The sequence below is a fragment of the Periophthalmus magnuspinnatus genome, chromosome 9 (assembly GCF_009829125.3).
Source record: "Periophthalmus magnuspinnatus isolate fPerMag1 chromosome 9, fPerMag1.2.pri, whole genome shotgun sequence".
In the NCBI taxonomy this organism is placed as follows: Eukaryota; Metazoa; Chordata; class Actinopteri; order Gobiiformes; family Gobiidae; genus Periophthalmus; species Periophthalmus magnuspinnatus.
In genome coordinates, this window is record NC_047134.1 from 26403395 (window position 1) to 26429043 (window position 25649).

Here is a 25649-nt window from a genome sequence, read left to right on the forward strand (position 1 = left end):
ATAAGTTCCCCCGCATCCTCCCTTTGCTCTCCACGCTAAGTCACCCCCCCTTCAGAGCGACATCACTTTTACAATGGGCATGCTTTTCGCTAATGAAACTACTGTACATCGCATCAGGTGTGTGAAGTTGTAGAGTATTGTTTTGTATCCTGCTTTTGTCTATTTATCGAGAATTGTAGTATGGAGCATGGGTGATGTAGCTTTGTGGGCGGAGCTTTGTACAGGATCTTACTGCTCAACATAAGGAGGTTTTAAATGGAATATCTGGAAGAGATCGCTACATTACGCAAACAAGCATGGATGACATCTAAAACCTCTTTAGGGATACTTTTGCATTATACCCCCTCTTTAAAGATAGGACATCAGAAGTATGCTTTCAACTTGCTCTGGAAAACAAATTGTGTTTTGTTTAGTAAGCTCCTAATTAATGGTGCACTATGTAACATTTCTGGTGGGTGGTCCATCACCTGCTGGTCTTATGGAGATGTTAGTGCTTTGCCATCTGACATATCTATCAATTATTAATCAATTATTTAAATGCATGTTTTTATTGCCAAAGAAATGCCTTGAAACAAAACATTCTTTTCACTGTGAGAAGAGACGCCGCTCCACAGATCTTGCCCTAACGGTGTCCCTACTATGTCTCAATGGAGGAAGATAAGTACAGTATAACACCAAATTGTGAAAAATTACTACACATTTAAATAAAATATTTTAAAAAATATTAAAAATGTACTACTGTGCCAAACCAGAGTAGACTAAAGGTTCAATCAAAAGAGCCTTTATGTGACAACTTGAATTGCAAAAATCAGGTTCTAATCGTAGGGTCGCTCATTGTGCCATCTCTATGGAAACAAGTCTTCTGTCTTGACCTCCGGTATCTTAACAAACTTCCCAAAATTAGAAAACTGCGTGGATAAAATGCAGATAGCATCACTTCAATCTGAACTCAGTCTCTCCGTCTTGTCTATGAAAGATTAAATACACTGTCAGCAGGTTACCAAAATGGGAGCTGCTTGCTTCTAATTCCTATTATGTATGTTTATCTAGCCCAAATGTGTGACAAAAGCCATCTTAAAGCACTTAACACTCTGCACACAAGGCTGACATGAGCTCTCTGAAAGCTCGGCTCTAAGGACAAAGGAGGGCTGCCATAGACTAAACAATGGTACAGGCTGTTACATGCTCTCAGGGGCAAAGATGGCCGCCTCTCAATGTAACGTGCTAGATTTAGCCCTGGTTTCTACAGTCCATGGAACACGCACAATACGAGCTTTATGTATGATTACCCTCTGACCTCATGACCCCAGTTTAGTGTCCTGTAAAGGCTGCAGGGTATGAGATCCAATCAAATCTTATTTATGAAGCACTACACAATCAGCCTAAGTGTGGGATAGTAGAAGGGCTAGTTCATGATACTGAAGTTACTGAAAGGCAGGCAGCCTCGCTCTGGATTGGCTCTTTGGTTGCTATGATACTCATGATTGGAGTCCCAAATATGGAACTTGGCTCCCCTATAACTGCTAGTCTCGATGAGCTTCATTTGACTTGTTGAACACAATGGGTGAGGTGTTAGTCCACTGTTTTAAACAGTCTATGGATTAGCAAGGAGCAGGTGCTTAGCAACACTGTCAACCAAACCTGCTGCTAATGCTAGTGGGAGTGACCTGGGGGACAGAAGGCACCTGATTCATTCATATCTTGATTTACGGACACAATACCGAAATAAAAAAACTAGGATCACTGACTTTTTTTCATGTTAAGTCACTTGGAACCAGAGACGATTGGAGTTGGAAGCACCCATGATGTCCATAATCACTTCCTGTTTGGCACGCGGTGGTTAACAGGTTAGCTATGTCCATTTATATATACATTGTCTGACCAACCACAGATGGATTCAGGCCGATCTAGAATCCCTTCTATAGAACTCTTTAGACAAATATTGTTTACCTGAAAACTTGAATACAGTATTTTGAATTCCTTCAGAGACACTATATTTTCACACATTTGTTCTGTCCTATGAATTCTGATTGCTTGTACTCGCCTGTTACCGAGTTCTGAACTGGTTGATTCTATCCATGTTTTTCTTTTCGATTTGTGAATCCCATTCAAATAACTCAATTTTACACACAATAGTGCTCACGATTTTCCAAAACCCTGCCAGTTAAATGTTTGACTTTTGAGCGAGTCCATATTCACCCGTTATTTCTTTTCTAATCCATTACTCCATAAATCTTTCTTTGTATACATTTCACTGCACCATTCTGTGTCGTCCCCTCCCATCTCCCCAAGTGTAGCCTCTATCATTCTTTCCTTGCCCCTTCGCCCCTTCGTTTTTCCCCCTCTCCGCTGGAAAGCTGCAATAATGAACCCATAAATTGGAGCAACACTGCGATGGCTACAGGTCAGAGCGAGGAGAGGAGGGAAGAAGGGAACAAGAGGGGGAGGGATGTAGGATGAGAGAAAGGGGGGATAAGGGGGTACGGGGGATAGGGCGTAGGGAGCCACAGAGAAGGTAAGAAAAACAGATTTAGGATTCATTCTTGGAGACAGGAGGAAGAGATATGGGTCCGGTTGGAGAGGAGAGAGCCTGCTATGGTGGGGCTGCAGACGATAAGAAGATATGATGAGAGAGAACAGGGTGGAGGAGGGGCTCGAGAAAAAAAGGGTGGATGGGTGGGGATCGTAAATTGGATTTCAAGAATAATTTGCACCGGGTTAGGTATCGCCTTGGAACGTTCCATCTCAGTCCTGTGGAGGGGAGGCGGAGGCGGACCACGATGGGAGCAGATGGAGAGAAGACCCGGAATGGTTTTTTGGGAAGCAAAGTGGGCCAATGGCAGTGATGTGTGGCGGTGATGGAAAGGGAGGAGGAAAGGAGAGGTAAAACAAATACAGGAAGTGAAAGCAAACAGAAAACAAGCAGTTCTCATGTCAAAGAGCGTGAGTATATCGCGGTCGACCTGGCAACAACATCAACATCTGTAATACACCTTAGCCAGTCCATAAACTAACAACTCTACTAATTATAAACCAAATAATAATACTTTTGACTGGTTAAAATTGTGTAAAATTTTGTCTTGCTAATTTCAGTTTTTATTTTATTTTTTTTACATTTTTATTTTATTTTATTTTTTTTATTTATGTCTATATAATTAAATACCAATTCAAAGTAATGTATGACCACTGAAGGCTACACAAAATTAATGGATTTTTGTCTGGTAATACGAAATTAAATGACTTGTAGTAAAATATAGTTTTCCAAAGCATTCTTACTCAGTACTTTTCGATTGCTTATTGAAATATAAAATAGTACTTGAAACTAAACCCAACGCTTTGACTATGGCTAACTGCTAGGGTATATATTATAATCAAGAGCTAGCGAGCAGTGACCAGTTCCTGATATATCACGCCTTTGGAATGAGATGCACGACACAAACAGTGAGCTCAAATGTACTGTGAAAGGCGAGAGGCCACCTGGCGACTGGCACAGCCCCTCTGGAATGCCCATAATGAGTCGCTCGGGCGCTAAATATCACCCACGTGTGAACTCTCAGGCCTTAGCTGCGTTCGCAATTACGAATACACCCTCATGCATATTTGTAACATGGTGATGGTCATTAGATTTGAATCCATCGTCAAATCAAAACAAGTTGGGATGGGAATTGTATTTTTTTTATGGATCCCACTTGTAAAATGCTTTTTCATTAAAGGTCCCGTATTACACAAAATTGACTCTTGTGAGCTTTAAGCCGTGTTATGTCCTCAAAAACATCCCTGGAGTTGTGTTTTGTTTCATTCACATATGTTTGAGTAACCTTTTATTACTTGTCTCCAAAGCTCAAAATGCTCTGTTCCACCTTGTGATGTCATGAAGCGGTAGTTTTCAAGGTAACAGCTACTTTTTACCTTCAGTTCAGTAGAGATTAGCAATTCCAGGTCTGAACTCATCCAGATGATTCTAGTGAAGGTGTGTGGAGTTTAAAAACACAGTGGAGCTCGTCTTGTTTTACCACATGACATCACAAGGTGGAACAGTGTGAGTGAGTGTGCGTTAAACATGTGTGAATGAAACAAAACACAACTCCAGGTATGTTTGTGATGAAAAAACAACATTATAACAGATCAGAAAATAGTGTAATATGGGACCTTTACCTTTATTAAGTAACTTTTCTTGTGGCGAGTACATGTCCTGTCTGTCTCCATGGAGATAGTATTTGTTTCCTTAGTACTAATATTAAGTTTGAAATGTGTTTTTTGAAGTATCGTGCTAACGTTATGCCATGGTACAGTGAAATGCATGGGATTTATCAGCTCGTTTTAAAGCTCACTTTGAAATTTGACTCTCATGCACTTGGCGTAGCTTTTCACAGTATAGTTGACACCTCAAGCCAAAAAAACAGACGAACATGAAGGCAAGGAAAGAAGGAAGGAAGGAAGGAAGGATGGGTGGAGCAAGAGATGGAGCGCTGTTTGAGTTGCGGAGCACGATTAGCCATGCCGAGAAGCTGCACAGAGGAGGCAAAATGGTGCTTAATACCATCAAAGCAATCAAGACCAGGAAATTATATAAATCGCAAAATAACTTCTCACACCAAGCCATGCAAAATATCCCCAAAACAGCTCACGAGAACTCAAAACTGCAAAGGAAAACTGCCAAAAGGGTCTCATTAAATTAAAATAAACACCGAGCAAGATTGGAAATTGGAATGTTGAGATTACCTGAGCATTTGGGGCAGATATTAAACAAATTATGCATTATTTTTGTGTATAAAATGAAGAAGTTGCACCTGCTCAAGTAATAGCAACAGGAATGACAGCGTGTTGTGATGTGGCTGTGTGCATGCTGTCCAGAGTCTGCTGATGTGCTACAGCTGCCTCACTGCTTCCACTGCTCCTCTCTCCAGGCAGAGCTGTCGGCCAAGGCTAGATACAGAAATATTGTTTTGGTTTGATACTGGGGATAATAACAGGAGATTACACTTAATATGTCTTTAATTAGATACACCTGTTGTATTGTTTCGCAAGATGGATTTCAAATCAAAGTAGCAGCATGTTGAAAATAAGAGAAACAACTTTATATCTACGCCAGCGGTTTCGGTCTGAAGGACAACAATTTAGTTTAGATGATTTAGATTTTGATTAAAGCCCCGCCGTGTAACTTTTTTAGACAAACTGCTAAAATAAATCATGTTGTTTTTTCTTTTTTCTTTTGGAAGTATAAACACGTGTTCTTACTATGAGCAGGCTTGCATCTCCACAAACCTGACTCTTATTTAGCCTGGAGTAGGGCCTATAATATTGGATGAATGGAGAGTGTTCCCAAAGTATATGTATCACCTCTAGAAAGTTGCACGGTGTTGCTTTAAGTATTAAATGAACCTGATGTTGTTTGCATTTTTCTAGCATTCATTAGACTTTGACAAATCACATAGTCATTTCCAGACTTTAGCCTAACGTGGAGTATCCATAGACCGTGTATATGAATCCACATAGCTAAACTGCTAGCCACTACGTTCCAAATAGGAAGTGATCATTGGCGCACTTCCGGCTCAATCTACTTTGGCTCCAATTCTCTTTCTATTGAAAAACTGTCACCCCTCTCTGTAACTACTGCTGTCAGGCTCGTCATTTTTTATCTTAAAATGTTCGTATTAACCTGCTCTACATCATCCTGCCATATTTATTTCGCTATTGTGTCTGTAAATCAAAATATGAACATTAATAACAGAGAAATGAAGCACCTTCTTTCCCTAAGATCACCCCTGCTAACGTTAACAACTACTTTGATTGACAGTGTTGCTAAGCGCCCGCTCCCTGCTAAACCAGCGTCATAGCTATGAAGGGGCATTACTTTCAACAGCCTCGCTCCGGATTGGCTCTTTGGTTGCTATGATACTCGCAATCTCAATTCCAACTTGGCTCCAAATCCGCCCTATAACTGCTCGCCTTGTTTCATTTGACTAGAGCGAACGCTGTGGGTGACATCACACTCTCTTAATCCACTTCTTTACACAGTCTATGGGTGTTCCTAATAATATGAGCACCAAGTATAGTATATTTAAGCCCTGTAAGTGCTCCCCTGGCTCATTAGCTGCCCTGTATCTGTCTGCCTCTTTTATTTACACACACTGTTCCAGCCCTGCCTTATGATGAATCACTCTTATTAATAATCAATACCTCCTCAAGGCCGCGGTGACAGGCCTCTTAAAACTCCATATTGTAGCGGTGGCATGTTGTTTTAATAGGATTGGTTATAGGGCTATTACTTTTATTGCAGGACACAACATGGAAGATGGTCCCCCTTCGCTGACCTTCCTCCTATACCTATGCTACACGCTGGTTCTCCCCTCCCCCCTCTGTCTCCTTCTCCGTTCCTTCTGGCCAGCTACTATGTGTTTCATTTGTCCATAGTAGAGTCCTTGGAGCGCTGTGGTATTAGGCAGGTTGTTAACACGGGAGGAGAAAGGGGCGTTCAATGTCATGTCACCGTGTCGCGGAGCATGATAGAGCAGCCTTCTCTGGGAAATAAATGCGCAGCCATCCTACTTTTCAGAGCGTAATGGGCTGGATATTACATCTCCTGTGGGACGCTATGGCCCAGGGATAATAAATCCTCTCTCACTTTGTATGTGTGTGTGTGTGTGTGTGTGTGTGACGGAGGGTGGGTGTGTGTGTGTGTGTGTGTGGGTGCATGGCTGTGTTCAGGTCTATTTATGCTCTCACACAGATGGAGCCTAATGTTCACTGTCTGTGTCCAGATTGTCTGCCCATGTTCACATGTACTTTAATAGTTCAGGCAAAATGATGCAAGACAATGGTGTGTGGAAAGGCTGGGCATGGGTAGAGTTTGGGTTGAATGATTTTGGGGATAGCAATCAAATTTTAGTTATTTATTTAATTATAGAAAGATAAAAATCTGTCAACTGGAGAAAAAGTTGTAGGAGTGAAGACGTAGCTCCTCCCTTCAGACAGATATAAGACAGTGTCCATCAGTAATCTGACCAGAACTGAAGAAGCAGCTTGGATGAGCAGTGAAACGTCTTCACTCCTACAACTTTTTGTTCAGTAGACAGATTTTAAATGTTTCTTTTACTATGGATCACACCTGGACGACTGAGGAATTACACAGACTTATTTAATTATATTCACCTTATTCTGGAAGTTGCCTTCATTGAGGTTGTATTATTTTGCGTGGGGCTGTGATCTTGACAGCAAATAAGTTCTATTCAGCCTATAGAAACATTTTAAAGCCTCCCAGAGAATCGGTGTTGCTGCAAATTAACATAAAACTTTACACAAATTAACACTACTTTATATCGGATTTTTGTGGCTAAACTTTTCCCAAATTCGCCAATGAAAACAATGAGATTCCCTCTAAATTGAAAGTGCCACCACAAAGAAAGTGCGGTTTGGAGCGTTTAGAGGTAAAAGTGGGCGGGGCCGAATTAGATCAATAGGGAGAGCCCAATGAGAGCACTGCACACTCTCCTTTTCATGGGCGTCCAGCTTAAAATACAGAAAAATTCAAACTATATAAGTCTGTTTAAAACATTTGCAACAGGTGCTGAACTTAGATCTGCCCTATGTGTTTTAAAAGTAGTATTATGTTCAGAAGGTGCATTGTAAACAACTCCAAAACCGAAATGTGAACTGATACAAGAATCCCATGAGTGTTTGTAGAGGTCTAAACTCCAAATCAGTTGCAGCAGGATTTTGCTATAAAAAGATATTTAGTTCTTTGAAGAAGGTATACTATTATCTAAATACTTTCAGCCATTCCTTCAGCCACTTCATAATTACGCCCACTCAAATTTTGCTTTTAATTCTGTAGCTCTTTGTATTATAATGTGCTGTTTCAGTTAGCTGGAGTTATGTGTGTACGGAGCAGCCCTTGAATAAAGACAGATACTGTGTAAATGTGCAGATTTATGGTGGCAAAAACCAACAAGCCAACTACTTATGTACCTATTCATGTATCATATTAATTAACAAAACTTGGACAACTTCCTGCTATGTGTCGTTGAAGAGTTTTTGAAAGTACTGCAAGTTTAAGTCCAAAAGTGTGTGCTGCAGTTCCAAATCTACGGTAGCCCAACTAGGACATGTTACTGTCAGAGCAACTCCAGAAAAGGCCAAATGAAATAGAAATGAATCACTTGGAATGAGCTTCCATGCAAACATACCATGTACAATGACTGTTATCTTAATCCTCTACTACTTCCATTACTACTACTACTTTTCCTATACTTTCTCTAAAAATCCTGCTTCGATGCTGTATCCTATTGGAACATTTTGATATATTTGCGAGTTAAAGCAATGCCCTTTAGAGAACATTTTCAACACCCCCGTCAGCCCGAGCGATAAATACAAGTATGTGGACCGTGACGCTTCGAGAGTTGAAACAGACAGCTCTATTTCCATAGATAAAGCCTGCATAAATCAGAGTATGTAACATGTCTCTTATGTACACAGAGAGGAGCTGTATTTACACACTCCACTGTAGGGGGTTTATGAGCTCACAGCGAGATGGTTTGGTCCCCTGGAGAGAGAGCGATGGAGCATGTGCACACCTCGTCAGCTGGAAGCAGTCAGGCAGTCGTAAATCTCCATGACACCCCCCCCCACCACCCACCTCCACCCCCACCCCTCCCTCCACAGGTGACACCAGGACTGAACCGCAACTGTGGCGTTCCAAGGCTTACCATTGGCTTCGGGCTGAGTCTGAGAGGGCACGGCCAAGTAGGGTTCCTCTACTTTGTCTGAGCTCAGGATGGGAGGCTCCTTCCTCTCCACCATGCGGCCCCGTCCCAGGGGCCCCTCGGCGGCCTCGGGGAGGGCCGAGGTGGGCATGGACATGGAGTAGTGATGGTGCTGGTGATGGTGGCCTGAAGGACACAGCACAAGTTAAAAGAAGAAGAGGCAGAAAGAGAGAGAGGAAGGGGAAAACATATATGTAAAGCTGCACAAGGTAACTTCTGGAAGGGATCTACCACTTGCTTGTCTCCATGTTAGAAAGTTTCAGAGTATGGCATTAAATGTGTCTGTACTGAATTTAAACAACTGCAGGTGTTTTTATTGTTCAGAGGTACTGTAAAGATCGGATATTTTGTGTTTAGTTCAAAGTTGACATCTTACGTTGTTGTTAATGTAACTGCTTTTGTATGTGACAGTCGGTTGCTATGGCGACAAGTTGACGTGAAGGTTGTATTCGTCAGCTACTGGTCTGTTTTGGAGACTGGCTCTAGTGAGTTGAGACTACTGTTGTTTTGCTCTTGTTTTTGGCACGTGAGCCTATATTAGTCCTTGTGTTAAAAAAATAAACAACCGCAGCAGATGTCTCCACAGAACTGGCCGGGTGAGATCAGATGGAGGAAGGTATGTTCAGTGACATACCGTGGACCATTCTGGACAAACCAATAACATGGAGTCAAGCACCCTCCACCAGAAAACTACACAGAGCACCTTTATGTTACGGTAATATCTGAGGTGGGCCAAACATAATTAAATCTAATCAGTTCAAAATGCCTGACAATAATCTTAACGCAACTCCAACATGGCATTTATTGTTGCTTCAAAGCTGTTTATAATTGGGTTAGTAATTACTTAATAGCTCCAACTGAACTGAGCTGACTTCGGAGAGATGATGCTATAAAAGTAAATTGGGCACGCAAAATGCTTAAAGGGCCCATATTACGCTATTTTCTGATCTGTGTTGCAATAATGTCCCCTCATCAAAAACATACCCAGAGTTGTGTTTTGTTTCATTCACACATGTTCAGCACACTGCATATTTAGTCTGTGTTCCTCTGTCAAACGGAAAACACTCTGCTCCACCTTGTGATGTCATGTGGTGATACAGGAAGTACTCCGCTGTGCTAGAATCATTTGGATAATTTCAGCTCAGGAACTGCTAATCTCTATGGAACTAAATATAAAAGGTAGCTGTTAACTTGAAAACACTTCATGACATCACAAGGTGGAACAGAGCATTTTGGTGGAACAGAGCATAGACAGATGGGATTATAATATGGGATTACTCAAGCATGTGTGAATGAAACAAAACACAACTCCAGGTATGTTTTTCATGAGGTAACAATGCTATAATGTGGCTTAAAACTCACAATAGTCCATTTTGTCAAATATAGGACCTTTAAAAAAATGCTGTGATTTGGTATTTGAACCGGTGACTCTCCAGATGACGGGCAAACACTGCGCTGTCCACTGCCCCTGAATCTAAAAATAGACCGCAAATCGCCTCGAGGTAGTACAAATATTCGGGTAAATCTCTAATCACTGTCAAGACTTCAGCACCACGGCCAGCTCACACTAGTATCGTCGTCTCGTATGCGTCAACAGTCAAAACGAAAACTGATCTGGATGACACATCGCACCAGCTGCTGAACCGACTCTATCCAAACTGACCCGAGGCAAGTCATTAGCAAATGAGTCTGCCTTTAAATATTTCCTAAGATTTCTGCGTCCTTCCTCCCTCCTCCTCCTCTTCTGTGTCCCTCGCTTGTTTAAACTGATGTGTCAAACCTCCTCTGGGCTTGTCACACTGTTTCTTCAACATCACAGTGGGGAGTCTACCTTTGATATGAAGGACAAGAGACTTCAATTTTAAAGAGATTTTTTTTTAAGCCTGTCGCTAACTTTTCTTTAGTAGCGAGATTCAATTCTGATCCAGAGAGTAAGATATGGTGTGCGTGCTCACTGACCTGTGTGAAGAGATATGATAGCTTACACCTCTGCCTTTATCTTATCATATCATAGAAATGTAGTGGTATTGCAGCGATATTACAGAATGAGAATTGTGAATTATATTGAAGTGTGTTACAAAAGTTCTTTCCAACCATGTAAAAAAATAAGGGGAGCCATATTTTTAGCTGTTAAAGAAATATTAAGAAATCTTATATTCTAAAACTTTATATTAAATTGTGCAGTTAAAACGTCAATTTATATATCTTCAAGTTGCACATAGTAACTTAACGGTACAATTTTAATATAGCAGTTTTTCACTTTCACGGCACTCGAAGCACTTTACATCAAGGATCTACTCATTCATTCACACACACACATTCATACACAAGTGTACGCAGACACTGGGGGTGAGGTGGGTTAAGTGTCTTGCCCGTTGAGAGCAGGAATCGAACCACCAACCTTCAGATCAATGAGCAAACACTCTGATCTGTGGGTTATTATGTTTAGCAGGGTATTAATGTGCAATAACACGGCCTATAATGAAGAAACTGTGGAACATTTCAGGCAAAGCAGTGACATCATGGAGATAGGTAGATGTCAGGCTTCACCAGAAACGGTAAATAGCGTGCCTTTATTCTGTTTTATGATTGGTTTATCAAGTGAATAAGAACATATGTTGTAGGTTATGTACATTAGGACTGACACTATTTATACAAGCCCATATTTATGCTAGCCTCAATGAGCTTCATTTGACCGAAGCCGAACGCTACAAGTGACGTCACAATCCCTTAGTCCACTTCTTTATACAGTCTACGGTCTGGTCACGCTGGCTGTTTAATAACTTGTTGCGTTTGAGTAGCTAAGACTATTCTTTTTGCTCCATCTGTTATTCACTTTTCTTCTACAAAAACTCATTCTTCTCCTAAAAATCTGATTAACAGGACTAATCATTCAAGCTGTCTCCTTCCTCTGTGGCACCTCTCTCTCCTCCTCCTCCTTCTTATCGTCAAGCAGCTATTCTTAATTTCTCACATTCTCATCATCGTTCATATCACACGGCTTTATCAACTGTCAGATCCCAAAAGTGTCCATATTGTCCCTTAGCTGCACGGTTAGATCAATCATGTGCAAGATGCTATTAAGAGTTAATGAATTTTCTGCCTTTGCGATGTAATTAAATCTCATAATGGCAAAATGAACTGGTGGCCAATGTTCGAGGTGGGGACGGTGACGCAAAGGGAGAGTTACAAAGGTGATGAAAAGAGAGGGAAACTAGAGGGAAATAGATCTTACTTTGGATGTTTTTTTTGAAGTTTGAAAATTACTTTATGACTTTATGAATTACTTATTGTTGGATGAAATCATAGACTGTATATATAAATGGACGTAACCTGCTAGCCAAATAGGAAGTGAGCATGGGCAAGAGTACGGCTCCACTGACTCCAATTCACTTTCTATTGAAAAACTGTCGCCCTTCTCTTTGTAACCGCTGCTGTCAGGCTCACTATTTTGTTCTTAAAATCTTTGTATTAACCCACTCTACATGATCCTGGTGTTTTTATTTGGCTATTTTCCTGTAAAACAATATATGAACCTTCTTTCCCCGAGGTTTCTCCTGCTAGCATTAGCAACAGGTTTGATTGACAGTGTTGCTAAGCGTCCACATCCTGCTAAACCAATGATAGGGTGGGAATTGGTGTTACCTTCAACAGCCTCGCTCCAGATTGGCTCTTTGGTTGCTATGATACGCGGGGTCAGAATTCCAAATATGGCGCCAAATTCGCCCCTATAACCGTTAGCCTCAATATGCTTCATTTGACTGGAGCCGAACGTTACGGGTGACGTCACACTCCTTTAGTCCACTTTTTATAGTCTATGGGTGAAATCATTCAGGTTACACATTAGGATTTCAAATATGTTTGACAAAATGGTCGAGACTGACCCTAGTTTCCTGCTGTGAGTGAAGTAGTCCAAAGAAGAAAAGTAGTGAACCAACAAGTTGCACCTTTGTCAATTTAAGACCAGCCTGTCCAACGACTCCTAATGTACTGTGTGATTTCTTCCTTACAGATCACGAGGTTTGAACAAAGATACACCCTGAAGTATGACACTCAATGAACCTTACTGTCTGACTCTTTCTACTCTTTCATTTCTACTTCTAAGTCAAATGTTTTGCCTTTTGTCACTGTTTATTTTCAAACCGTGCTAATCGCATTAGCCCCCCACACGAGCCCCTCTGCATAATCTTTGCACAGTCTGTATAGTGCATTCAGTATAATGTATTTAAGCCTCATATTTGAGACGAGGGATCTCTAAGAAGACTGGCAACACTTTTATCAACAGTCTTTGTGGATTCCCATTTGAGTTCTCTCTCGGAGGAGGACGTGACAGTGTTCAGTGTTTGTAGATATACGTTTGAAGAAAATGGGTGGTATATATTATGAGCTGAACCGAGATTCAGCTGGGAGTCTTCTATACGCAACACACAAGCAGATAGACCGCACCAGCCCGGCTCCGCCCTCTCCTCCTCTCCTCCGAGTGGTGGCGTGGCAATCATTAAAATGATTTATTTAACTATTGGCCCAGGGCTCAGAGATTAGTGTGACAGGCCTATTTTATAATTCATTCCCCCACCGCCAGGGGAAGTGCAATCCAGGCAGATGACACACATAGAGCGAGCCTCCCAGCCTCTCCGCGGATCAGGAGGATAGAGGGAGGGAAGGATGGAGGGATGAAGGGAAAGAGGGAGGGAAAAAGGCCCTAAACTGCAGACGGAGGCACATCCTTCTCTTTCTGCAGATTAAAAGAGTAGTCTGAGTAGGGGAAAGGAGAATAGAGACAGGGCGGTTGGTTATCTTCAAATGCATATCTACCACCAGCAGATAGGGGGGGGCGGAGGGGGTGGGGCTGGGGCGCTGGGGTGCTGGTGCTGGCGCTGGTGGGCTGCAGGCTGGTGGCTGGTGGGTGGTGTTTGTGTGGGAGCAGATTCAGAGCGATGGGGAAGCGCTCCAACCGCAGCTGCTGTTTTTCTGACCCTGGATCTCCACAAGGGAAAAGCAGACAGAAGCCAAAGGGACAGACACCAAAGCTTGGATGGACATGGGTGCTGTGGAAGGAGGGAGTGTGGTGTGGCGGGGCGCAGTCAGTGACCCTGAGAGTGTTTTGACTATGCTGGGTCCAGGGAGATCTTTTCGTAGCTGTTTTGCATGCTAGAAATTGAAGTTGCTATTCAATTTAATCTCAGAATTACAAAATGTGTCTTAGCTAATGTCATTAACTGGCTTAAAACATATTTAACAAGATGGGAGGCCATAACTTTTGACTTAAATTGAGCTAAAGGTGAACTTTTCAGCTGGAAGGTCTGCCGCCTGTCTCCATGAAGATGCGTTACCTAAAAGTTCCAAAGTGGCATTAAACACATCTATCCTACATTTATTCAACTGCAGTTTTGTTGCTCGAGGCCAGTCCATAACTTTTTTTTCCATTGAGCTAAAGGTGAACTATGGAACTTTTCAGGTGAAGGAACCACCATCTCCCAGTATCAGAAGGAATCAGAAGGAACCAGTATCATCTCCATGGAAACAGTGATGGAGATGATACTGCTTTACCTAGAAGTACGCCATTACACATATCTATCCTAAAATCCTTCCAGCGAGCAGGATCTTCTCACCACAGATCTGACCTGTAACATGACCTGGTAGTGTCACCTGCTAGGTTTAATGCCGTGCTGTGGAACATTCTAAACAAAGGAATACCAACATCTCCATGGTGACAAGACAGTATCAAGACCAACCACCTGAAAACACTTGAATATTACCAACTGTCTGCACATAAAACAGCATACCTATCCTCCAGAGATATAAATAAAGCACGATATACAGAAAATTGTATCACTCTATTACCAATTTCTTATGATATGATAATGCTACATTTGGGTCATTTTCGTCTCCACGGAGATGACACCATTTTAATAATAACACTACATCGGGCTTATATTGGCTGCTTTTTTAGACACTCAGACAATAAAAAAGCTGTAGAAAACGATGGTGGAAATCATGGGAGGAATGCCAGATTGAACAGGTGCGTTTTTAGCAGTGATTTGAAGTTCTGCAGTGAGTCCGAGTTCCTGATGGATTGTGGGAGTGAGACATTTTGATTTGCCCTTTGTAACCAGACATGCGTCATACCACTCCACCACAAGCGTTAGTCGGTTCTGTCCGTGTGTAGTTCTGCGGAGTGTATTCATCCCTATGGGGGATCACATCACTACAACTGCTGTTTCTCTGACCCTGGATCTCCCCCAGGAAAGAGGGGAGCACGGTAGGAGCAGAACCACAGGGGTTCCGCAGGAGATACACCCGGGATCGCTGGGGTTTTCTGGATCAAAATATCTATTCTGGTGGTTCCATATAGATGTGACTGGTTTGATCTGGCAGCAAAGATGTTCTACGACGAAGAGATACTCACTAGGTTCTGACACTAATTAGGCAGAAGAGAGCGGAGGGGAGTGGAGGTACTAGTGGGACGTCACAGGGGGTTAATCACATCCGATGATTATTCTTAAAAAGTGCAGGGGAAACGAAGTCACTCAGCCAGCAAAGAGTGATTGTGCCATTGTGAGTCATGATTAAAGAAGTGGAGCTTTTGCAAGACTTTTGGAGCTGACGAACTGGTAGTCATCAATAGGGATCCCAGGTTTTTTTTTGTTTTAAAAATTATAATTGTGACCATTTTAGAAAAAATAGGTCATTTCAATTCAATCTGGTTTTATAATACTATGTTAACCTAAATGTTCTGTGCACTACCAGTCAAAAGTTTGGACGCACCCTCTCATTCAATTTTTTTTCCCTTTATTTTTTACTACTTTCTACATCACGTGTCAAACTCAAAGCCCGTGGGCCAAATGTTGCCCGCCATGTCATTTTATGTGGCCCGCAACGAAGTAAATTAAAAGGTATGACTGTCTTAAAATATCAGCTTATCAGGAGATGCAGTTACACAGCCATTTTTCATATTTATGAAAATCCATATGCAATATTTGTAAATTGAATAAGTAATAAATATAGAAATGGTTAATTAACAAGATTAAAAAGTATTTGCATTTACTTTACTTAGTTACATTTATCTTACAGTTACATCTGGCCCTTTGAGAACAATCATTTTGTTGATGTGGCCCACTGTGAAAATGAGTTTGACCCCCCTGGTCTACATTTTAAACATCAGATACAGATGATGTAAAAGAGGTAAGTTACTCTAAATCAAACTACAATATTTACTGTACTATTTTTGTTTATAGTTTATATTCAAATCCTTAAAGTATCCACACTTTGCTTAGCCCAAACATATTTTGTAGAATTAATTCATTTTTTTTAGCTACATAATTCCATAGATTTGATATATTTCTTCATATATTTGATGTCTCCCATATGTTTCACTTAATCGTCTTTCTCTGTTGCGGTGAGTCAGTGGAATAGTTTGCCAAATGAGATTATAACATGCACAAGTTTTTAAAAGTTTGCACATGTGACAAAGACATGACTAATATCAAACTAGTGAATGTGTATGAAAGAAAGAGTATTTGTGTATCTGAAATTGAGTGATTGTGTGTGGATAAATGGTTGTGTGTGTGTGTGTGTGTGTGTGTGTGTATGTGTGAACTGAATGTTTTTACAAATGGTGTATTTATGGGGCGAGATGTGTTGTATTTGATGCATGTACCATATGTTTACAGCTCTTTCATCCGCCTACACCAAACTGTTCTTCTTACTCAACATCAGCCTGTGCAGGGACCTGATACAGGTGGAAACTAGTATTTATGCTATAATTTCACACTATACATCTTTCCTGTTTTTTAAGGTCAATGTAACGTCGTGCACTGTCCCTGTCTAAATAAAAGCATATCATGTTTAAAACGTTTTCGACAAAGCAAAGGATGGTTACTTTGAGGATCTGAACATAAAATATATATATATAAAAATACTTTGATTTAACTGTTTTTCTTTGCTACATAATTCCATACATCTTACTTCATATATTTGATGTTTTCTGCTTGTATATAAAATGTAGAAAATAGTAAAAATCTTTGTCCGATACCCCAGTGTGATTAAAACTTTGACAACCACTGAGTACAATAGAACAAATCAAATGAATGTATCTTATCACTTTCCTTTGTAATTAATTTAAAAAGAGACTTCATGGACTCCCTGTATGATGCTGGGAGTGTTTCATACTGGTGAATTCATCAGGTTTGAAACTCAATACGCTGAAATCTCAACATGAGTTTCAATTAATGAATGATCCATTTTTGGCAAGAAGCGCTGCCAAACCTAATCAGTGTCTTGGCGAAAGTAACGTGGGTCTGGAAATGATCCCAATTCGGCGTTTTTGTGTCTGATCAAACACCTTATGAAGAATGAGGTTAGAGTTAGTTGAAAGCATGTGCATTATTTTACCATAGTGATTGTGTTATATTCATTTGTCTTTATTTATACAAAGAGAGCCCAATGAAAGTACTCAGACTCTTTTTTTATACTCTGGCTAGCTTCCTGTCCCTGTTTTCCTATCAGTTGCAAATTGTTGGTGCAAATAACCAGATAATACTAACTACCAGTTTGATAATGCCGTTTGAAAAGCTGTGTTGTAAATCGATTTGAAGAAAATTTGGTGTTCATGGACTTTTTATGAATAACACCGCTTGTGCTTTATACTTTTTATTCACAGTGTAAAGCTGAAGAATTGGATCAGCATAATATAAAGGTGCACTATGTAACATTTCTAGCTGGGAATCTGGAAACTGCTTATCTTCATGGAGATGTTGTCACTTTGTCTGGAGTGTTCCGCAGTATGGCATTAAACTTATCTATCGCCCATTTTCATTTCCATTTTCCATATTGAAAAGTATGCATTCTTGAACAGTTTGTCGTCATGGAGATAGGTAAGTTTAAAGGGCCCATGTTACGCTATTTTCTGATCTATGTTATAATGTTGTTTCCTCATCAAAAATATACCTGGAGTTGTATGATTTTTGTTTTTTCTTTCACACAAATTTAACACACAAATCCTGCATAATTAGGCTGAGTTTTTCTCTCAAACAGAAAACACTCCGTTCCACCTTGTGATGTCATGTGGTAAAACAGGAAGTGCTCCATTGTGTTTTTAAACTCCATGCACCTTCACTAGAATCATTTCGATCATTTCAGACCTGGAATTGCTAATCTTTACCAAACAAAAGCTACTAAAACGTAGCTGTTAACTTGAAAACTACCACTTCATGACATCACAAGGTGAAACAGACCATTTTAAACTAAAACTATAGTAACTAAAAACAAAGGATTACTCAAAAAAGGAGTGTGAACGAAACAAAACACAACTCCAGGTATGTTTTGGATGAGGTAAAACTTCCTAAATCCATTTCCCATAATAGTGCAACATTCAAAGCAACAACATCTCCATGGAGACAAACAAGTAGCAGACCCTCCGCCAGAAAAGTTACGCAGTACAGCTTTAACAGAGTATCCAGTTTGTAGTTTGCATATACGCAATCTTTAGTAACATTAAAACAGGTGAGTGAAATCCCAGTTTCATTATCTACTGACGCTCATTCACTTTAATGTGCTCACACGCTGGGACAATTCTCCACCAACGAAATCTTTGAACCACCAGCGACCAGATCCATCCAATTAGCGCTCTAAAGGTCACGGGCTAATCGATGCCATCAGATTGGGGACACAGGGGGAAGGGACTACACTAGTACATCACACAGACAGCAATGAGACTACTTTTCTACCAAGGGAACTTTAAATATTTACATTGATTACCTTCATAAGTGGAAGGATTGTCTATCAAGGAAAAAAAAAAAAGACAAGAAATTAAGTTAAAACCCTGCGTCGTTAATAGATTTCAGATGTGGGCGGAGTTCTCATCTCCCAAAGAGCGTGTGATTGATGGAGGAGAGGAGGGGGCGTGGCTGAATTAAAGACTAGTGGGACATGAAATAGATCCCCGCAGTATGTTATGTGATTGGCTCAAGATGGTGCATGCTGGGTACTCACCGTTCAGCGCCACAAAGGAATCTGTAAGAGAGGAGACAGGGAATTAGAGCGAATGTGTTATTGGGCCAGTAAAGGGTTTATACTTTTTCCCTGACTTTTAAGATAATCCAACATCGACGCGGTGTTCGATAATGTAATTTATAAAGGTGAGCTGTGTACTTCTATGGCTAATGAAAGTGCAGCGCTATTGTTACCCTTCACTGCACACGGCAATGAGATTTGATATAGGTCTGCGAACCAAGATGGTATTTTGTGAGATGACAATTTAGAAGAAACCACACAGTAATAGTCATAAGATAGTTAAAATGTAGTAACTTTACAGGCGGAGAGTACGCTACCTGCTTATCTTCACTGTGATGTTGTGTTGTTGTTTTGCCTGTTATTGTTTCATTGTATTAGAGATAGACAGATATATTGGTTGGCAAATAAATCAGGGTCGATATTTGGCCTTTTAAGTGTATGGGTTATCGGCCTTAAATCTCCAGCATAGGTCGATATTTTGTTTTAATTGATCTGCTGCCTAAAAAATACAGACAAAGGTTTATATTAACAGTTTAATACGAATAAATGGCTGCACAAGACGTGACTACACGGCTCTATTACAGGATTGTGGTAAAAAAAAAGGGCTTGGGGGGAGTTTTTGGTCAATTTTAATTACGTAATTTGAAGAAAATGGAGCCCATATATTGAGAGAGCGCATCGCCCATCGATTTGTTCTGGATTTTACACTTTTGGTATCGGCATAGGCCATGAAAAAAAACATATTGGCCGATCTCAACGTGGTATGGCATTAAATGTATCTATCTCCATGGAGACGAGCAGGGTGTGCCACCAAATCAAGTTGCAAGTCAGGTCTGTGGAGATGCAACCCCGCTAATAGTAAGAATGGAAGTTGTTCGGAGGAAGTTTGAGCAATGAAAATACATGTTATGAAGTAAATGCCATATAGAAAGGTTTAATGCCATACTGTGGAACATTCTTGACAGGCAAACATCCCAAAGGAGACAAGCAGGTGGTGTACGATCCACCCGGAAAGTTACGCAGTGCAGTCTAAGGTACACAGAGCACTACTACTTCCATAATATTGAGACCAGGCAGGTAACTTGCATCAACATTGTGTGGTGTAATGATTTTAGCACATTTACGACGATAATTTGCCGTCTTTTTCTTAATACGTTTTCCTGAAGACATCTGCGCACTTGGCAGAAATACCACTTGGCACCAGCGCTACTACTGCAGATGTGCTGGAAACTTATACATCTTCTTCACTGTTGAGCCCATCTGCGCCATTCAGTTCAACAAAGCACTTTTGGTAGTACTTTTTGACTTTTTACAAACTCCTGCGGCCTCCTTTTGTCTCCCCTCCCCAAAATGCACAGTCAGATCCTTCCCAAACAAGCCCTGTGCCCTTCTGAATGTTTGCGTTGTTTCGCCCTAACACTTTTTTTGCGCCCACTTCTTCGCCCACCAGAGACACTGCTTTCTATTGACCAAGGAACCAGCGGGAGCACGAGACATGGGACGCGGAGGCCAGATGGATAGTCCCGAGCATGAAAGGAGAAGATTGTAAGGGTGCGGCGAGCTGGGGAGGGCGGGGGGCATTGAAGGAAAGGTGGGGGGGTGGGGGGGTTAGCATCGGGAGGAGGTCCGCTAGGAGGAGAAGACGCAATGGTTCTCGTATGGGCTTACTTTGGCAGTCTCCCAAGCCATCTGTGTTGCCATGCTCCACGTCTTGTTCAAAGGCCGATCTGCAGGGAGAAGAGGAGAGACACAAGGCGGTCAGTGCATGGAAAAAACACAACGATGAGTAGCTTTGCCGCACCTTAGGAAGCCGCAGCGATACAGGGAGAGGCGCGGATAAATTGGATGGAGGCAAGCAGTGTAGGCAGCTGAGAGAGAGAGCTCTGTACTGGAACTATATCAAAGAGGAGCAGTGGTAGCAGGTACCCTCGAGGCCTGGAATCACTGCTTATGGGGAGGGTTGTCAGGGTGGTGCAGCCATAGTAGGAGTCGGTTGTGTAGTTAAGGATAAAAATAGACTTGTTTTTGCAGTATGGTTGTCTTCGTATAGTGTATATATATAAGATGTTTTTTTGGAGTGAAGTGTCATTGAGAATGAGCAGTGTGGACTGATCAAAAGACAGACTTTTTCACTGGTGGTATAACTCCCTATTTCACCGACATATGCGTGTATAGTATACTTAAATATACACATTGCTACAGTGGTAGAACATAACGAAGAAAAAGTAGTAAAGTACTGTAGTTAAGTAAAGTTTTTAGGTATCTGTACTTCACTAAAGTAGATTTTACAGTGGCTATTTTTTACTTTTACTTCACTACATTTGAGAGCAGTATCTGTGCTTTCTACTCCACTACTTTTTGAACAGCAGTGAAAAGCAAAAGTATTTTTTATTATTGAGACCTGCTGAAAAGGCTGAGGTTTTTTTTTTTTTTAATCAAGTTCATAGTTTGAGCACAAAAAATATTTTACAAATAAAACCAGAAAAGACAGAAAATAACTTCGGTTTACCAAAATGACTACATTTGAAGCTTTATAAGACCTCAAAATCTGTGCGAAATACTTTCTCTTTTTACTCCTCTTCCACCACTGCACTGCTGATATGAAACTGTAGAGTTTGTAAAAGAGATAAACATCTATTCATTCAACGCAAAGGTGAGTAAAGTGTCTTGCCCAAGGACTCCACAAATTTATGCAATGCTGTAAGTGGAAATCAGAGCTCAAATTGCAGAAAAAAAATGCTTTAAATTGGAGAAAGTACAGGAATCTTTCATACAAATATTATGAATTGCTTTGCCTTGTTTGATTAAAAGGGTAGTACCAGTTTTGTTTTTTGTTTTTCTCACAATACAGAGTACATTGTAAAAGCAGCTCTTAAAGTGAACATGAGACCGCTCTGTGCTGTCTGATTATAAAGCGTTTTTATTGTCAGCAAACCTGGAAGTGGTCTGTTAGCATGCTTGCTATTGTTTTCATTACTGTGACGACAAAACTCTGACATTTGTGAACAGCACTTTCAAACTCATCACTGTGAATAATTAGGATGCCTAGGATGTTTAGTTTGAACCACTGCAAACCGTTTCAAAAGAACTTGCTCTACTGTTCACGTAAAGTAAAAATCAGGTGCAGTACTTTTAAGGCACATATGTCAAACTCAGGCCCGGGGGCCAAATCTGGCCAGCGGTGTAATTATATTTGGCCTGTGAGATCATATCAAATGTGCATTAGAGCTGGCCCTCATTAGCAACCAAGCTACAAGTCACCTTGGTCAAATGAATTACTACAGAGAGAGACATAATTTATTGTATTAATCTTTTATTCTATTATCTTTCTTTTATTTCTGTTTGTAATATAAATCTTGAGTTGTTCCAGATTCCAGAGTTTGTTTTTATATGAAAAGGTTAAACATTACAGATCAGATGCAGTCAATTTTCCAATAAATACTGAGTTTGGCCCATGAATTTGTCTCAGTTTTTAATTTTGGCTCAGTGTGAATTTGAGTTTGACGCCTCTGTTTTAATGCAACAAAGGATCTTTTCATACTTGCCCTGGTTTGGTCCTGGTTGGAGCCTGATGTAGACCTGGTTTAGTCCTGTTATAGTCCAGGTTTAGTTTCATGTTTAGTGCCAAGAAGAGTTGCAGTATGTGTATTTTTCTCTTGCTAACTGCAATGGCTTTCAAGTTGTAGGCAGTAATATTACAAGGACCAGCAGCTGGTTCAGTGAGGTGTAACCACGCTCACGCTCCATCATGTGACACATGGGGATGCTAAGGCACAGTGGAGCCACCGTAGTGAGAGATCTTCTTGTCAATCTGGAACCAAACCTGCTTTAGTCCTGCAAGACCACCGGGCAGCGGGCGAACAGTAAGAGGATCTGTGAATCGGAGCGGAGCAACTGTCAGCCAGATAAAAGTCACGCACGGCAGCTTTTCTCAAACCCATCCCTCCCCCACTCACCACTCCACCACCCACCGCCGACCCCTCCATCACCCACAACCAACTCCCTCCACGAACCGCCGCACCCTCGACTGGGCGCACACGGACCATGAAGGAGAATCATTGGAATTGAATCTCGAAAGGTATGGAGGTCTTCATACCCTGATCAGAGGTGAAGGCATGAACCAGACCAGAGAAATATATTTAATGTAATAGAAAAAATACACGTTAGCGAGTTTGTTAGTCGCAAAAAACTGGGGATTTTCAAACTATGAAAGAAATGTAATACAGATTTAGAATAGCTTTTTAGACGGCAAACACGCCCCTATTGGAAAACGTTTTATAGCGATGCACACAGCTCTTACTTTAGGGTTTTCAATAATAAAATAACATGTTTTAAAATTAATGCAGACAGCGCCCTCTGGTCTGATTTAGTCAAAAGTGCTGCTTTTCTTTGACCTAATTTTAGTTTTAATAATATTCTTTCTGAATTTGAAAAAAATCTATGGAGTAAAAAAACACAATTGACTTCACAGGAATAAGGTCACGTACAACTACTTTGTAATATTTGGAGCTATTTTTACATGCATGTTAATTTTAAAGGAGAGTAGTTGATAAGCTTTCATCCATCTGACGAGAAGGTGCCCGGTTCTTGTCTTTATGTTATAACAGAGGGGGGTATTATGCAAAATTGACAACTTTTTGCAGCTTTCTACCATGTTATAACGCTGTTCGCTCATCAAAAACTGTCTGAAGTTGTTTTATATGTCATCCATGCATGTTTGAGTAATTTAGCGATCTCTCTTAGGCTTGATCTGAACCTTTCTTACGGTTAGCTGTGAGATTTGTGCAACGTTCCGCCAACAAGCCTACGTCACCCGTGCTCCCAAATGACAATTCTCTATAAATATACAAAAGCATGATACAAAACTGTACACTACAACTTCACAAACCTGATTCGATGTGTAGTAGGTTCATTAGCAAAACGTACGGCAACTTATAAACCATGTTAATATGTTGTTTCGGATGAATGTAGCATTTTCAAAACCATAAAAGGTAACACGGTGATCTAAATATGTTTTGCGTTAACCGTTAATACCCCATAGAAGTAAAATACCTCTTTAAATACGTTTGCGTTACATTGTGCTTCTTCTTGTGGGAACATCGTGCTTGTCAACCTTACAATAACCAACAATTTTCTGTGTTTTTTTCTAGTCTTTCAGCCCTTGACAGAAGCTTAATTGGAACGAGGTTGGAACATCTTGTCCTCTTAAAAAACAATTCTTCAAACAACACTGCACCCCTCTTTGCATATCTGGAGGTGAATGTAATCTGCTTATGTGATTTGGTTATTATAAACAGATATTTACATAGCAGATGCCGGCTTCTCCAATTAAACCTGTCTACCCAGAAACGCCCCACAAGCAAGCAATCGGATTTGTGAAATGTATCCTCCTGCAGCGATGACAAAACTGTTGTTAAGGATTTCATCATGACAATAACAGCCAATCCTAAAAGGACAAAAGGCTCGAGAATTGCAGCGTTTCAAGGAATTTCAAACTTACAAAAATAATTGAGTTTGAATTGTGAAAACGTTCTCTGGAATTTTTAAAGTTCAGGGAAAATGGCTTGATCCGTTGAACCAATAATTTCGAAAAAAGATCCAGTCGTTTCTAATGGGCGATGCTTTTAACGACAAGGTCTACGAGTCAATCCTCTGTCAGGAAAAACATTTGGTTCGGAGCAGAGTTCAGACAAATTGGACAAATTGGAGTCTTTCCGATTAAAAGTCTTGTGAAATTAAGAATGGGAGGCGTGTTTTTTGTTTTTTAATAAGAAAAAAATGATAGAGGAAAAAAAATATGTGATTATGGTTTGCTTTGCGTCTAGTCCAAGCAGCAGGAGAACAAAACGTACAGCAGTTGAATCCTGAGGTAAGACACTTTACGCCATGCCTCCAGTGTCCAGTAGGGTTGTCAAAAGTGTTGAAAATCAGATACTAATCCATAGTACTTAAACTAAACACTCATTTAACCAAGTATTGATAATATTTGTCATTTCCTGAACAGTTTCATCTTGAGTTTTATCAGTGCTAGTGTAAGCGTTTGTGATAAAACTAGGGTCCAGAAGAGGAAAAACTGAATGTTGTTTTCTCATCACAAACATACCTGGAATTCAGTTTTGTTTCATTCATGCATTTATTTAGGCTCTCAAACAGAAAACACTTGTGATGTCATCAGGTGGTAATACAAAACGTGCTGCACTGTGTTTTTAAACTCCATGCAGCTTCACCAGAATCATTTGGATCATTTCAGCCCATGAATTGTCAATCTCTGCAGAACTAAAGCTAAAAGGTACATGTTAACTTGACATCACAAGGTGGAACAGAGTATTTTGAGCTTTGGAGATGTAGACAAATTAATAGTAAAGAGTTAGTCAAACCTGTAAAGAAACAAAACACAGCTCTAGGTATGTTTTTGATGAGGTAACAACATTATAACATTGCATTTACATCATAACATAGGACATTTAACCGGTTTTACGATTTAAACCTCTATGATCTTTGGACTATAGACTGAGACGACTACGGCAGTGACATGAGGAATGAAACACTGTTGAGATGTGAAGTCTAGATCTTCGCACTCTGAATGAATTAGTCATGAGTAGTCACAGTCCAGATGTAGCGTCTGGTCTCATCTTTGTAAATGAATAAACTGTAGCTCTAACCCCTATTGAAAGGTTCACGTTCCATCGAGACCTCGCTAAGCCAACGCTGGTTCATTCTATGTGCCACTATATGCAGTTCAACTCAGGGTGAGGATTTACTACAGCTGCATACTGCATATTTAAACCACCCTTGGCATTCTTGGTACACAACCAGCAGGCATTTGGCATTTCATATCATCTTTCTTTCATCAAATGTGATTATTATGAAACG

At 40.6% G+C, this 25649-nt stretch overlaps 1 protein-coding gene across 2 annotated transcripts in view; it reads right to left on the bottom strand.

Moving 5' to 3' along the window:
* The window catches only part of sema6a (sema domain, transmembrane domain (TM), and cytoplasmic domain, (semaphorin) 6A), a 218581-nt gene that overhangs the window by 17177 nt on the left and 175755 nt on the right, over positions 1 to 25649 (bottom strand). The window contains exons 16-18 of one of the 2 annotated variants that reach the window (XM_033972311.2): positions 20445 to 20503; positions 18756 to 18776; positions 8706 to 8888 (exon numbers count right to left, since the gene is read on the bottom strand). In XM_033972311.2, coding sequence (XP_033828202.1) covers positions 8706 to 8888; positions 18756 to 18776; positions 20445 to 20503 — 263 coding nt within the window. The remainder of the gene's footprint in view (positions 1 to 8705; positions 8889 to 18755; positions 18777 to 20444; positions 20504 to 25649) is intronic. The other variant, XM_033972312.2, reaches the window with a different exon arrangement.